At 43.9% G+C, this 15178-nt stretch overlaps 1 protein-coding gene across 1 annotated transcript; it reads right to left on the bottom strand.

The window, feature by feature from the left end:
• Window positions 1-924: 924 nt before the first annotated feature.
• Window positions 925-15076, bottom strand: LOC118396003 (calphotin-like). The gene is made up of 8 exons (XM_052466419.1): window positions 14862-15076; window positions 6907-8389; window positions 6505-6601; window positions 6109-6289; window positions 5086-5169; window positions 3212-3282; window positions 1860-1992; window positions 925-1745 (listed from the first exon to the last, which is right to left on the bottom strand). The coding sequence occupies exons 1-8, from the start codon at window positions 14928-14930 to the stop codon at window positions 1725-1727; spliced, it is 2139 nt and encodes a 712-aa protein (XP_052322379.1). The 5' UTR covers window positions 14931-15076; the 3' UTR covers window positions 925-1724.
• Window positions 15077-15178: the final 102 nt, after the last annotated feature.

Below are 15178 nucleotides of genomic sequence, written 5' to 3'. Positions count from 1 at the left end.
TCCGTTGCGCACTTTGCTTTTCCGTGTCTATTCAGTCATCGTATCCATGCGATAATGTGCCTCTTCTCTCTTTGGAAATTTAAGCGAACTCCGAAGTGGTCGATTAGAAATCCGACATGCAACAGATAGGTAGACCTACAGTTGAGTATGTACACGGGTCGCCCGATCTCTGCATGCTGCAGTATTCGGAAAAAGGTGCGCAATCTAATGGCCAAAACACGAGCGCAGTAGATAATACGCAGCGACTGGTATCGGAAGACGATACAGTAGGGTACACTGGATGTGATTAAGTTAAAACAACCCTTTAAAGAGTTACATTTTGGGTCAATTGTTTACTTGTTATCCTCTCCCCAGTGGCGCAGCGGTCTAAGGCAAGAGGCGTCACTACAGTCCCTGGTTCGAATCCAGGCGGTATCACATCCGGCCGTGATTGAGAGTACCATAGGGTGGCGCACAATTGGCCAAGCGTCGTCTGCGTTTGGCCAGGGAAGTCCATCATTGTAAATAAGAATTTGTTCTTAACCGACTTGCCTAGTTAAATAAAAGGATAAATAAAATGCGTAATTCTAACGATGTCCACAGGAGGGCAGTGCCACTCAAACAAAGCAATTTTGTTATATTTCCAATAAACATTCTTATAGCGAACCAATATAAATTCCAATAGGAAGGTTGATGGGAGTTTCAGAACAACTCTGGTTCACACCCTCCATGAACAAAGTGCCAAATATGTCTTGGTTTGGTCTGTGGCGACCAAGTGTGATGTCTGGCCCAAATTACACACTATGCACTACTTTTGGACTAGTTTCGGCCAGAGCCCATGGGCCAGACCTCACACTTGCTCGTAGTGCACTATGAAATGGTGAAGTGCACTATGAAGTAGCGCACTTCACAGGGAATAGGATGTCATTTGGGACGCACAGTCAGTTTCCACCCCCATATCAGTTTGTATTTTATAACAATAAAGATCAAAATTACAATATTTTTTTCCCCATAGGAAACATTTGTGTTTTGATAGGACATTAAGGCATAGGTGCATATTAACTCAACAAACAATGCACGATATCTTTCACAATTTGGCCATTCCATTATGTTTCATACTGCTGTCAACAACAAAACCGTAATCCCAATATTTCCATTGGTGGAGATGTATAAAGCATTTTATATTCAGTCAGGGATGAGATGTCTCACATTTCCTGTCACAGTAACAATGTCCATTTTCTGTCATAGTGTAGTGCACGCGTTGCATTTCCGGTTCCATTTCCTGTCACAGTGTAGTCATGGTAACAATGTCCACTTTCTGTCATAGTGTAGTTCACGTGTTGCATTTCCGGTTCCATTTCCTGTCATAGTGTAGTCATGGTAACAATGTCAATTTTCCGTCAGTGTAGTGCTAATAGCACTGTCCATTTGTGTACCCAAGAACCATATTGTGCGCTCTCTCTCACATCCTTTGACATCAGTACCAGTCTCTAGCCTGTACTGGGTCAGGACATGGGCTCCTCATTCTACCTCTGACCCTCTCGGGGGGGGTTAATACAGATACCATGGATGGGAGGAAGGGATGGTGGGGAGCAGGCATGTCTTCAGCTGTGGTGGTCATGGTCTCAGAACAGTTCAAATCAAAACCAGTTCAACTGGTTTTTGGTGCGTCTCGATGGCTGATGGCGTGCGGCTCCTGTCCCTCTAGTTAAACAGTGACGCCATTGGTGAAAAATTAGGCTCTTCTAACCTCCAATGCTCTTAGTCTGAAAAACAAAGAAGAACAGGGCTTGACTAAAATGTCAGCTCACAATAGAGGTGTGTGTTTCACTTTCAGTCTGTGTGTAGGTTTTTCAGTGAGAGAAATAAAAATGTGAGACCTTCTGGTTGTCCACACACTTCATGTACAAGTTGGCGATGCCAGAGCAGGTGAGGGTCTGTCCAGTGTTCTCCCTGTAGCACTTCAGGATCTGACTCTGCAGGTCACCACACACTGGCTTGATGTCAACACGCCTGGGAATAGAGACAGATTATAGACACATCCTACTATACCATAGTCTGCCCAGTCAAGACAGTTTGTTTTTGTCCAACAGAATGTGTTCTCAATAACCTACCTGGTTAAATAGTAAAGGAAATAAAAACCTTAAGCCCACGACCCAGTGTAATGATGAGCAATGGGGAGACAAAAACAGATCGCGATATGATTTTTGGACGATATTATAAATCGATACTTGACTCCAAGTATTGATTTTTATTTTAAATGTTGTTAGGTAGAGTTAGCCGGCTGTATCTCCGACAAAACGCGGGTATTTTTCATCCTATAGCTTGTTCTCCATCTTTTTAAATAGTAATCCAACATGTTTTCCAGCACTTTTATTTCCACGACTCATCAAAACTAAATTTTGTCATGCTGTCGCGTGTCCCTCTGTAGCAGACATATGGTGAGCATATGTAGTTCTGTGAAGGTCATGGAATTCTGGATGAATGTAATTGACCAGCCAAATTACCATGGTAATAATAGTTTGAATATATATAAAACAATAAAAATAGATGTACATTTTCTCCTCCTAACTGCATGTGATTCCATAAAAATAGAATGAATAGAACTGGTGTTTGAATTCAAGTCAATGATGGCATAATGGGTGGACTGGCGGCCATTGAGAGTGTATCCATAGGAACAAAGAAGGACGTAAAAGCAGGAAATGCACCCATCAATATGTGCTGTGATTTGTTGATTCAACTCTACATTAAAAACATTCCGTTGCATGAGCCACATCAGTTAACATGATTGGAATGAACATTCTCCATTACCATGGAAATGATTGCATCACAATACCAGGCAGTCATTGTACCCATGAGTTTACCTATCAAATTGCCAGGGTTAGAGGTTCCAAGCCGAGTCTATTCATTGTTTGCTACAACACCTTGCTTGTTTCAGCAAGGGGTAACACAGATTCATCACGTTGTTAAGAGTCCATGTTACCGTAGAAACGGAGTGAACCACACGAATACCTAACCATCCCGTCTTCAGTCAGCTGTTCGTTCGGTTATAGCGGTAATTGTATTTCTTCATCTATAACTGTCGGTTGCACGGTTATTGTGCCAGCCCTAGCAATGTTTGGAACATCAAACTGCAATAAAATCAAAGTATCGAACCGGCACCTAAGTATAGCGATACAATCATTTTGGGAGGTCCCTGGCAAATCCCAGCGCCAATAACGATGATACTCACTTGAAGGTGTTGTGAGCGTCCTCTCTGCCCTTCTTGAAGTTCTCTGTGGTGACTTTGAAGAACTGCGCACTCTGTTAATGAGGGGAACACAGCTGTTGGACTGTTGACAAGCTGTAGGACACTGGTATGACTGTGCCTACTGAGCTGTCATGCATTGTAGGGAAAGTAAGGTGGTGTGTCAGCATTTACAGTTGAAGTCGGAAGTTTACATACACCTTAGTTGCATTGCCTTTAAATTGTTTAACTTGGGTCAAACGTTTCGGGTAGCCTTCCACAAGCTTCTCACAATAAGTTGGGTGAATTTTGGCCCATTCCTCCTGACAGAGCTGGTGTAACTGAGTCAGGTTTGTAGGCCTCCTTGCTCGCACACGCTTTTTCAGTTTTGCCCACAAATTTTCTATAGGAGGTCAGGGCTTTGTGATGGCCACTCCAATACCATGACTTTGTTGTCCTTAAGCCATTTTGCCACAACTTTGGAAGTATGCTTGGGGTCATTGTCCATTTGGAAGACCCATTTGTGACCAAGCTTTAACTTCATGACTGATGTCTTGAGATGTTGCTTCAATATATCCACATCATTTTCCTTTCCTCATGATGCCACCTATTTTGTGAAGTGCACCAGTCCCTCCTGCAGCAAAGCATCCCCACAACATGATGCTGCCACCCCCGTGCTTCACAGTTGGGATGGTGTCCTTCGGATTGCAAGCCTCCCCCTTTATCCTCAAAACATAACGATGGTCATTATGGCCAAACAGTTGTTGTTTTTTTCTTCATCAGACCAGAGGACATTTCTCCAAATTGTATGATCTTTGTCCCCATGTGTAGTTGCAAACCGTAGTCTGGCTTTTTTATGGTGGTTGTGGAACAGTGGCTTCTTCCTTGCTGAGCGGCCTTTCAGGTTATGTCGATAGAGGACTTGTTTTACTGTGGATATAGATACTTTTGTGCCTGTTTCCCCCATCTTCACAAGGTCATTTGCTGTTGTTCTGGGATTGATTTGCACTTTTCGCACCAAAGTACGTTCATCTCTAGGAGACAGAACGCGTCTCCTTCCTGAGCGGTATGATGGCTGCGTGGTCCCATGGTTTTTATACCTGCATACTATTGTTTGTACAGATGAATGTGGTACATTCAGGCGTTTGGAAACTGCTCCCAAGGATGAACCAGACTTGTGGAGGTCTACAATATTTTTTCTGAAGTCTTGGCTGATTTATTTTTATTTTCCCATGATGTCAAGCAAAGAGACACTGAGTTTGAAGGTAGGTCTTCAAATACATCCACAGGTACAAACCCAATTGACTCAAATTATGTCAATTAGCCTATCAGAAGCTTCTAAAGCCATGACATAATTTTCCAAGCTGTTTAAAGGCACAGTCAACTTAGTGTATGTAAACTTCTGACCCACTGGAATTGTGATACAGTGAAATAAGTGAAATAATCTGTCTAAACAATTGTTTGAAAAATTACCTGTGTCATGCACAAAGTAGATGTCCTAACCAACTTGCCAAAACTATAGTTTGTTAACAAAAATGTGTGGAGTGGTTGAAAAACGAGTTTTAATGACTCCAACCTAAGTGTATGTAAACTTGACTTCAACTGTAGATGCAATGCTGCAACGCAGTGTGCACAGTCATTTTGACCTGAAGAAGATGCTTTTTGGATCTAAACATTGTCAATAAAAAAAAGGTGGCAATTGGGAGCATATTCAGTGTACGGGCCTTTATTCTTTTCTAGTATCCTTCCTTAGTCCAGCACCTACCTTTAAAGGATGTGCATATGACCACAAGCCTTTCTACAGTGTGTACAGTAATAACACAATATGACAGGAATAATAAGAGGCTGTGGCCATGTGTGTATATCCGTGTGTTGTGTACCTTTTCTTCCAGCTTGGCGACCTGTTCCCTGAAGAGTGCATCTTGTTTCTTCACCTGGTTCTCTTTCTCCTCCAGTTTGTGGGCCTGAGAAGGACAGAGATAATATATTTATATATAACGGAGCATAAAGTCATTTCTTCTTTCCTACTAAATGACAGCCTGAGTTAGATGACAATGAAAATCAAATATTCAACACGAAAATCATATAACTGAATAGTGAATAGATAATCTTCAAGGAATGCATGAAGTAGGATCACTCCCTTGTCTTTACCTTAAGCTCTATCCACTGAAACAAGATAGCAGAACAGGAAGGAAGATGAAGACGGATTGGTGAGAACTAGGATCTTTACAGGTCAAAGGGGAAATGCAGACCTCCAAGATGCAGCGTCATGCCATTCTATTTCATAGCAGAAGCAAACAAGCCATCCCTTTGGGATCTGCTCTGAACTCAACTTGCCAGCCAGGGTTGAGGAAGCAGCTCTGTTCTGAACTCAACATGCCAACCTGGCAGTCAACTGACCAGTGCTCTGTCCAGTAATCTGGGTGAGCTGTATGGGCCAGCTGCAGCCAAGCTCATTAGTGGTGGCAGGGTGTAAGGAGTGGTACCTTTGCCTGTTTTCCTGGGCAAATCACCTGGCTCACCCTAAGAGGTGATCTCGTGCCAACAGAATAGGAGCAATCCAGCTCGCCAAACAAGCCACAAGCAGTCATGCACAAAATATTACCAACATCAGGCAGACCTTTTATGGAAACAGCTAAAACACTTACTTGCAAGGCCTTCACAAGCATTTTAGACAGAATGAAACAATAGATAAATCCAAGTATTCTGTAACATTAGTCATGATCAGACAGAAAGTATACAGACAAACCTCGTGCAAATATATTTTAGTGAACACAATTAGAGGCAAATGGCTATGAAGTTCTGGTTAAGTTGACAGACCAGTCTGACTGTACTTAGTTATTTCAGACATTGCTTATATTCAAGCTTGCACATCCACCACTGTATCTAGTGCTGTGTCTTACGTAGAGCTGGGCCATGAGTCTCTCATCCTCTGTGGTCATGCGTTCCTTCTCTATGGCCGCCATCAGGTTCTCTCCCTGCGCTGCCTTCTCCACATCCAGGATTTTCTTAACCTCCTCCTGGATCTGAGCCTGGGCTACAGCCTGAGCCTGGGCTCTGGCCTGGACCTTCACCTCATACAACCTATAGATAGACAGAGAGACACAGAAGTTCAGACCTGACCATGTCCCTAAAAAGGCTATTCCTAGGACCACTTTGAAAAAGCAGATTTTACTAAGTATTTGACTAAAAAGGCATTTTCAAAAGAGATATTCCACTGAGCTTGTGTTTTAGTCCAGTACTCGGCTTAACCGGTGTCTGGGAAAACAGCCCTTTATGATTTATGTTGGTCTCCTCACTGTTTTTCAAACTCTTGCCGCTTCACTTTCATCTCCTCTTCCAGGCCCTTCGTCAGCTCAGCTTGGATCTGCCTCCTCAGCACTTCTTCATCTACCACTAAACCACAAAAAGAGGGAAATGTTTCATGCAAGAGCTTTGTGTAAAAATCAACAACGCTGCTCGACTTATCAAATCAACCAGAGACGTCTGAAAGGTCTATATTGAATTCTGTAGTGTAGGAGTCAAACAAAGCACACACAAGTCTCTGTGTCTTCATTTACGTCACCGTTGCAATCGGGTGCACATGGTCAACAACCACATACGCTTGAATTATTGCAGCCAATAAGGAATAGATCATGACTACATGATTACAAACCAATAGCACAAATCAATACAACTTGAATGAGAGAAAGCAGACTCACCTAATGGAGGTTGCAGTGGGATCACAGGGGGGGTCACAACAGGAGCCACGACTGGAACAGCCACGTTTTCAATGAGAGGGAGTAGTGGAATGCTGACCATGGGTTCTACTGGGGCAGAGAGAGGAGGAGGGGGAGCTATGGGCTCTTCTACAGGGGGAGGGAGATCAGTAGGCAGGGTGGCCAGCTCCATGGAGGGACATGGTGCTGGAGGAAGTTCCTCCAGAATAGGCTCTGGGATAGGTGCTAGGACTGGGGGAGGTGGAGGTTCTGCAACAGGCGGAGGAGTAGAGGCAGGTAGGGGCTCTACAGGTGGACGTGTGGGTAGGACAACCTCTTCTACAACAAGTGGCGTCTTAATGGTGACAGATTCCACAACAGGTGGCAGGACTACCGGTTCTACGAGGGTAGGTGTTGCTACTTCCTCAACCACAACAGGTGGCAGGACTACCGGTTCTACGAGGGTAGGTGTTGCTACTTCCTCAACCACAACAGGTGGCAGGACTACCGGTTCTACGAGGGTAGGTGTTGCTACTTCCTCAACCACAACAGGTGGCAGGACTACCGGTTCTACGAGGGTAGGTGTTGCTACTTCCTCAACCACAACATGTGGCAGGACAATAGCTTCAACAGGTGAAGGGTCAGGGGTAAGTGGGTCTACCTGTTCTACAGGGTGATGTAGGACAACAGATTCAACCACTGGAGGCAGCACAATTGGTTCCACAACTGGAGAAGCTAGAACCACAGGTTTCACAGGCTTAGGTGGTTCTACGGGTTCTATAGGGACAAGTGGGACAATAGGTTCAGCCAGTGTCGGCAGAACTACAGGTTCCTCAGTGGTAGGGGTACATAGGAGTACGGGTTCTTCTATTGGTGGAGATGGGGCCAAAGATGGCGCTATAGGTTCTAAAGGCACCAGAGGAAGTATTGGTTCTGCCCCTTGAGGAAGCACTTTGGTATCTAGAGGTGGAACAATAGGTTCAACAGCTGGAGCTCGGACTATCGATTCCACAGGTGGACAGGGAGGTGTGGGTAGGGCCGCAGGTGGACAGGGAGGTGTGGGTAGGGCCGCAGGTGGACAGGGAGGTGTGGGTAGGGCCGCAGGTGGACAGGGAGGTGTGGGTAGGGCCGCAGGTGGACAGGGAGGTGTGGGTAGGGCGGCAGGTGGACAGGGAGCTGTGGGTAGGGCCGCAGGTGGACAGGGAGCAGAGACAAATGTGACAGGAGGTGGAGGAGTAAGCTTTACTGGCTGAACAGGGGGAGACAGAGGTGTGGGTAGGACCGCAGGTGGAGGGGCTGTGGGGATAAACAGGGAAGGGGAGACCAGAAGGGGGACCAAATGATCGACTGTGGGGGCCGGTGTGGACACAGGGACCACAGGTTCTGTTGAGAGCGTGGAAGCAGGTCCATTCTGCTGTGAGCGAGGTTGGACAACCTTCTGGGCCTGGCACTCCTCTCTCATTCGATTGATAACTTTGTCAGTCAGCTGTCAGGGAAAGAAGGCAAAGGTTCAAAAATCATCAGGCATAATATTTATTCTAGAAACACAGCACTAGACTGTACTAAAGATAATACACAGCACTAGACTGTACTAAAGATAATACACAGCACTAGACTGTACTAAAGATAATACACAGCACTAGACTGTACTAAAGATAATACACAGCACTAGACTGTACTAAAGATCACACACAGCACTAGACTGTACTAAAGATCACACACAGCACTAGACTGTACTAAAGATCACACACAGCACTAGACTGTACTAAAGATACACAGCACTAGACTGTACTAAAGATACACAGCACTAGACTGTACTAAAGATACACAGCACTAGACTGTACTAAAGATAATACACTAGACTGTACTAAAGATAATACACTAGACTGTACTAAAGATAATACACTAGACTGTACTAAAGATAATACACTAGACTGTACTAAAGATAATACACTAGACTGTACTAAAGATAATACACTAGACTGTACTAAAGATAATACACTAGACTGTACTAAAGATAATACACTAGACTGTACTAAAGATAATACACTAGACTGTACTAAAGATAATACACTAGACTGTACTAAAGATAATACACTAGACTGTACTAAAGATAATACACAGCACTAGACTGTACTAAAGATCACACACAGCACTAGACTGTACTAAAGATCACACACAGCACTAGACTGTACTAAAGATCATACACAGCACTAGACTGTACTAAAGATAATACAATTAGATTTGTGTGCCATGTAAATCAACTAACAGTGATAGCTTATATTGGCGTAGCACCCCCCCTCCCACCAGCTCCTGCAAAGACGTACACAAGCTCACACCCTGTAAAGACAGGGAACTTTCTCAATTAGATTTGCTCAACTCTTGGGTCCTCGCTCCTCCATTCTCTCTAGCCTCCTTTTGAGAGAAAGGTCAAAAGGTAATCAAGGAGAGGAGGCAAGGAGAGGGAAAGTGGATGAAAATACGCTTGTATGAATCTGCTTCTCAAATTTCGCATCCTCGGGAAAATGATCTTTATTTTATTTTAACTTGGCAAGTCAGTTAAGAACAAATTATTATTTTCAATGACGGCCTAGGAACAGTGGGTTAACTGCCTGTTCAGGGGCAGAACGACAGATTTGTACCTTGTCAGCTCGGGGATTTGAACTTGCAACCTTCCGGTTACCAGCCTAACCACTAGGCTACCCTGCCGCCCCAGCATAGATATACAGGATAGATGTCCAAAATAAAATGTATAAAGTGATGAAAACAAAATGTTGCTCGTTGTGCAAGACATTTAGCAGATAAAAGCATATGTTGTTTTTAAATGTTTGCATGCTTTTCTCCTTTGAGAAAACAATAGCTAATTCAAGGGGTGTTGCAGATAGCAAAACTCTTCTGCGAAGGACTCAAGGAGGATACACTTCTGCTTCCTCGCCAAAAGGAGGATATCAAGGAGGGGAGGACAGTCCTCCATTTGCCTACTAATGAATTGAAACCAAAGACTGTCTTTTGTATTGACAAGATAGTTGAGTGACCGCTCCAACAATGGAAATACATGTCCTCAAAGATAGAAGGCTGGTGGGAGAAAGCGATATCAGGTTGGACCATTCTAGTCAATGAGAGGGCAGATACGCGTGTAAACAGGCCACAGAGATAGAGCACTCATCTTTATGTCTGTGCCATCATAGCGTCTGACAGCCCGTGCTTTCTTCTTTTTCATTGGCTGATTCCTATGAGTTGGGAGCAATCCCCACCCAGTTGACTATTTTTAAAATGTCAGAAGCCCTCAATGGCAATGTCCATGCTAAAACAGGTTATAGCCATGAGTCACCTATGTCAACAGGCACAACTCCAATATAAAGTATTTTTCCCCCCCAAAGTTGCCGAAATACTATGTGCGTCCACTTATATCAGTGCATTCGTAACAACCTAACTATTACCAAACTTCTATTTGAAATGCTTTGAAAGGCTGGTCATGGCTCACATCAACACTATCCTCCTAGAAACCTCGGACCCACTTCAATTCGCATACCGCCCCAACAGATCTGCAGATTATGTCATCTCTATTACACTCCACACTGCCCTTTCCCACCTGGATAAAATAAACACCTAGACTACATGAACATCTCGTTCAAAAATCATGGGCATTAATATGGAGTTGGTCCCCTGTGATGCCATTACATCAAGTCCTCCACTCTCCTGGGAAGGCTTTCCACTAGATGTTGGAACATTGCTGCGGGGACTTGCTTTCATTCAGCTACAAGAGCATTAGTGAAGTCGGGCACTGATGTTGACCTGGCTCGGACTCTGCATTCCAATTAATCCCAAAAGGTGTTCGATGGGGTTGAGGTCAGGACTCTGGAGGTCGGTCAAGTTCTTCCACATCGACCTCAACAAACCATTTATGTATGGGCCTCGCTTTGTGCATGGGGGCACTGTTATCCTGAAACAGGGAAGGGCCTTCCTCAAACTGTTGCCACAAAGTTGGAAGCTCAGAATCGTCTAGAATGTCATTGTATGCTGTAGCGTTGAGATTTTCCTTCAATGGAACTAAGGGGCCTAGCCCGAACCATGATAAAAAGCCCCAGACCATTATCCATCCTCCACCAAACTTTACAGTTGGCACTATGCATTGGGGCAGGTTCTCCTGGCATCTACCAAACCCAGATTTGTCCGCCGGACTTCCAGATGGTGAAGCATGATTCATCACTCCAGAGAACGCATTTTCACTGCTCCAGAGTGTAATGGTGGCGCACCTTACAACACTACAGCCGATGCTTAGCATCGGTGATCTTAGGCTTGCGTACGGCTACTCGGCCATTTCATGACGCTCCCGACAGATTGATGTTGCTTCCAGAGGCAGTTTGGAACTCAGTAGTGACAGGTGATTTTTACACACGCTTCAGCACTCGGCAGTCCTGTTCTGTGGCTTGTGTGGCCTAGAAATTTGACAAACTGACTTGTTGGAAAGGTGCGTCCTATAACAGTGCCACGTTGAAAGTCACTGAGCTCTTAAGGCTATTCTCTGTTACCAATGGTAGGCTTTGTTACTTTGGTCCCAGCTCTCTGCAGGTCATTCACTAGGTCCCCCCTTGTGGTTCTGGGATTTTTGCTCACCGTTCTTGTGATCATTTTGACCCCACGGGGTGAAATCTTGCGTGGAGCCCCAGATCGAGGGGGATTATCAGTAGTCTTGTATGTCTTCCATTTTCTAATAATTGCTCCCACAGTTGATTTCTTCAAACCAAGCTGCTTACCTTTTGCAGATTCAGTCTTCCCAGCCTGGTGCAGGTCTACAATTTTGTTTCTGGTGTCCTTTGACAGCTCTTTGGTCTTGGCCATAGTGGAGTTTGGAGTGTGACTGTTTGAGGTTGTGGACAGGTGTCTTTTGTACTGATAACAAGTTCAAACAGGTGCCATTAATACAGGTAACGAGTGGAGAACAGAGGAGCCTCTTAAAGAAGAAGTTACAGGTCTGTGAGAGCCAGAAATCTTGCTTGTTTGTAGGTGACCAAATACTTATTTTCCACCATAATTTGCAAATACATTCATTAAAAATCCTATGTCATTTTCTGGATTTTTTCTCTCTCATTTTGTCTGTCATAGTTGAAGTGTACCTATGATGAAAATTACAGGCCTCATCTTTTTAAGTGGGAGAACTTGCACAATTGGTGGCTGACTAAATACTTTTTTGCCCCACTGTATATATAGTGTATGTGAGAATGCTGTTCATTGACTACAGCTCATTGTTCAACACCATAGAGCCCTCCAAGCTCATCACTAAGCGAAGGACCTTGGGACGAGCCACCCCCAGGTGGTGAGGGTAGGCAACAACACATCTCCCACGCTGATCCTCAACACGGGGGCCCCTCAGGGGTACGTGCTGTTGTGGAAAATAAAACAACTCTTCCACCACAGTGCTTAATCCCCTTCTGTACTCCCTGTTCACCCACGACCACGACGTGGTAGGACTGATCACAGACGACGATGAGACAGCCTAAAGGGAGTAGAGAGACCTGGCAGTGTGGTGCCAGGACAACAAGCTCTCCCTCAACGTGAATAAAACAAAAGGAGCTGATCGTGGACTACAGGAAAAGGATGGCCGAGCACGCCCCCTTTCACATCGACAGGGCTGTAGTGGAGCAGGTTGAGAGCTTCAAGTTCCTTGGTGTCCACATCACTAAGGACCTATCGCAGTCCAAACTAGAGATCGACCGATTAATCGTAATGGCCAATTAATTAGGGGCGATTTCAAGTTTTCATAACAAAATCGGTAATCAGCATTTTTGGACGCCGATTATATTGCAATCCACGAGGAGACTGCGTGGCAGGCTGACCACCTGTTAGGTGAGTGCAGGCAGCAAGGAGCCATGGTAAGTTGCTAGCTAGCATTAAACTTATCTTATAAATAATAATCAATCTTAACATAATCACTAGTTCACTACACATGGTTGATAATGTTACTAGTTTAACGAGCTTGTCCTGTGTCACTTCTCTTGCGTTGAGTGTAAGCAGAGTCAGGCTACATGCAGCAGTTTGGGTCGCCTGGCTCGTTGCGAACTGTGTGAAGACCGTCATTTGCCACAATTTTACATAATTTTACATTATGGCATAACATTGAAGGTTGTGCAATGTATCAGCAATATTTAGACTTAGGGTTTCTACCCGTTAGATAAAAATACAGAACAGTTGCGTATTTCACTGAAAGAATAAACGTTTTGTTTTTCCGAAATTATAGTTTCCGGATTTGACCATATTAATGACATAAGGCTCGTATTTCTGTGTGTTTATTATATTATAAGTAAGTCTATGATTGGATATAGCAGTCTGGCTGAGCGGTGGTAGGCAGCAGAAGCAGGCTCTAAATCATTCATTCAAACCACACTTTCCTCCGGTTGCCAGCAGCTTTTGCCAAGACTCATGTTAAAAGGAACCACCAGCTTTCATATGTTCTCATGTTCTGAGCAAGGAACTTAAACGTTAGCTTTTTTACATAGCACATATTGCACTTTTACTTTCTTCTCCAACACCGTTTCTGCATTATTTAAACCAAATTGAACATGTTTCATTATTTATTTGAGACTAAATTGATTTTATGCATTATATATATTTTGTTTAAGTGTTCATTGTTCATTCAGTATTGTTGTCATTATTACAACTATATAAAAAAAAAAAAAAAGTGTTTATTTTTAAATTGTCCGATTAATCGGTAACGGCGTTGAAAAATCAGTCAGCCGACCTCTAGTTTCAAACACACCAACACAGTCGTGAAGAGGGCACAGTGACGTCTAATTCCCCTTCAGGAGGGGGAAAATATTAGGCATGGCGGGACATCAACTCCTCAAAAAGTTATACAGCTGCACCATCGAGAGCATCTGGTTGCATCACCGCTTGGTATGGCAACTGCTTGGCATCTGACCACAAGGCGATACAGATGGTAGTGCGTACGGCCCAGTACATCACCGGAGGCGAGCTTCCAGGGTGTGTCAGAGGAAGGCCCTAAAAAAATGTTGAAAAACTCCAGCCACCCAAGTCATAGAGTGTTTTCTCTGCTACCGCACGGCAAGCAGTACCGGAGCACCAAGTCTGGGACCAAAAGGTTCCTTAACAGCTTCTACCCCCAAGCCAGAAGACTGCTGAATAGTTAATGCATTGCCCCCCTTATTTTATTATAATATTTTGCACCGACTTGATGTCAACTCACTGGACTCCAACCACACACACACACTACACTGACACACATTCCTTCACATATGCCGCTGCTATTCTCTATGCTTAGTCACTTTACCCCTACCAACATATTACCTCAATTACCTTGACTAACCAGTACCACTGCACATTGACTCGGTATATAACCTCGTTATTTTATAGTGTTACCATTTTCTCTAGTTTATTTAGTACATTTTTCTTAAAAAAAAAAAAAAAAAAAACTCATGTTGGGCTGCATTGTTGGGCTCCTAAGTAAGCATTTCACGGTCATGTCTTCGCCTGTTGTATTCCGTGCATGTGACAAATACAGTCCAAAATCAAATTGTAACTGCTGTTACATTGCGAAATTACTGCAGTATTTGCAGCATACACTGCGGAGGAGAGATGATGGAGGGCGGGGACGGACTTTTCCCCAGATTAGAAAAGGCCTGGGCAATTTGGGGGAGCGTAGCAGCACATTGTTTTCAAATCAAATGGTTGTGCAATGTGTAAAAACTGTCTGTTTGCCCGCTTATGAAAATACATAGATTTTGATTTACTTGGAAAGTGAACGTGCTGATGAGGCTGTTGGAAGAAGCCTATGCATCGAATGTGGTGCATTTCAGTATTTTGGCATGATATCGACATTCGACAAAAATAAATGCAACATAACCGTATAATTTCAGTTTTCTGTAACTAATGGGTAAGTGCGCGTAACATTATTGCTTGTTTTTAGGTTACATAAACTTTGTATCTCATTGCTCACTCACCCGAATGCCCTTCACAAAAGTAACGTGGTCGTCTTCATACGAGACGTGGCTGCTGCTGTTGCCTCCCATCCTCTTCGTACAGACAGAGTGCCTAAATTGTATTGAGAAATGTGCAGGTAGGTTTGGTGTAAATCTTGTACCACAACGTGGGTCTTTGGACCGAGAACACGCCGCCCAGTTTAATCTCACAGCTCCGATACAAACACAACTGCAAGTACCTGCCCTTCCCACTTCTGAGTAATGTTTATTGGTAATTTCTATTGGCTGAGAAAAGGCGTCTTTAACAAGACCCCTTTCTATTGGTCTTCATTTTCACG

The sequence above is a fragment of the Oncorhynchus keta genome, chromosome 17 (assembly GCF_023373465.1).
Source record: "Oncorhynchus keta strain PuntledgeMale-10-30-2019 chromosome 17, Oket_V2, whole genome shotgun sequence".
Lineage (NCBI taxonomy): Eukaryota > Metazoa > Chordata > Actinopteri > Salmoniformes > Salmonidae > Oncorhynchus > Oncorhynchus keta.
This window is presented reverse-complemented; position numbering and strand designations above follow the sequence as displayed.

What these genes read in the sequence shown, in the direction of transcription:
- LOC118396003 (XM_052466419.1), bottom strand. Translation starts at nt 14,930, where the DNA reads ATGGGAGGCAACAGCAGCAGCCACGTCTCGTATGAAGACGACCACGTT. An exon ending in CCCACTGCAACCTCCATTAG is followed by an intron (nt 6,602 to 6,906) that starts GTGAGTCTGCTT and finishes TTTGTGGTTTAG; the next exon opens with TGGTAGATGAAGAAGTGCTG. An exon ending in CGGCAAGAGTTTGAAAAACA is followed by an intron (nt 6,290 to 6,504) that starts GTGAGGAGACCA and finishes GTCTATCTATAG; the next exon opens with GTTGTATGAGGTGAAGGTCC.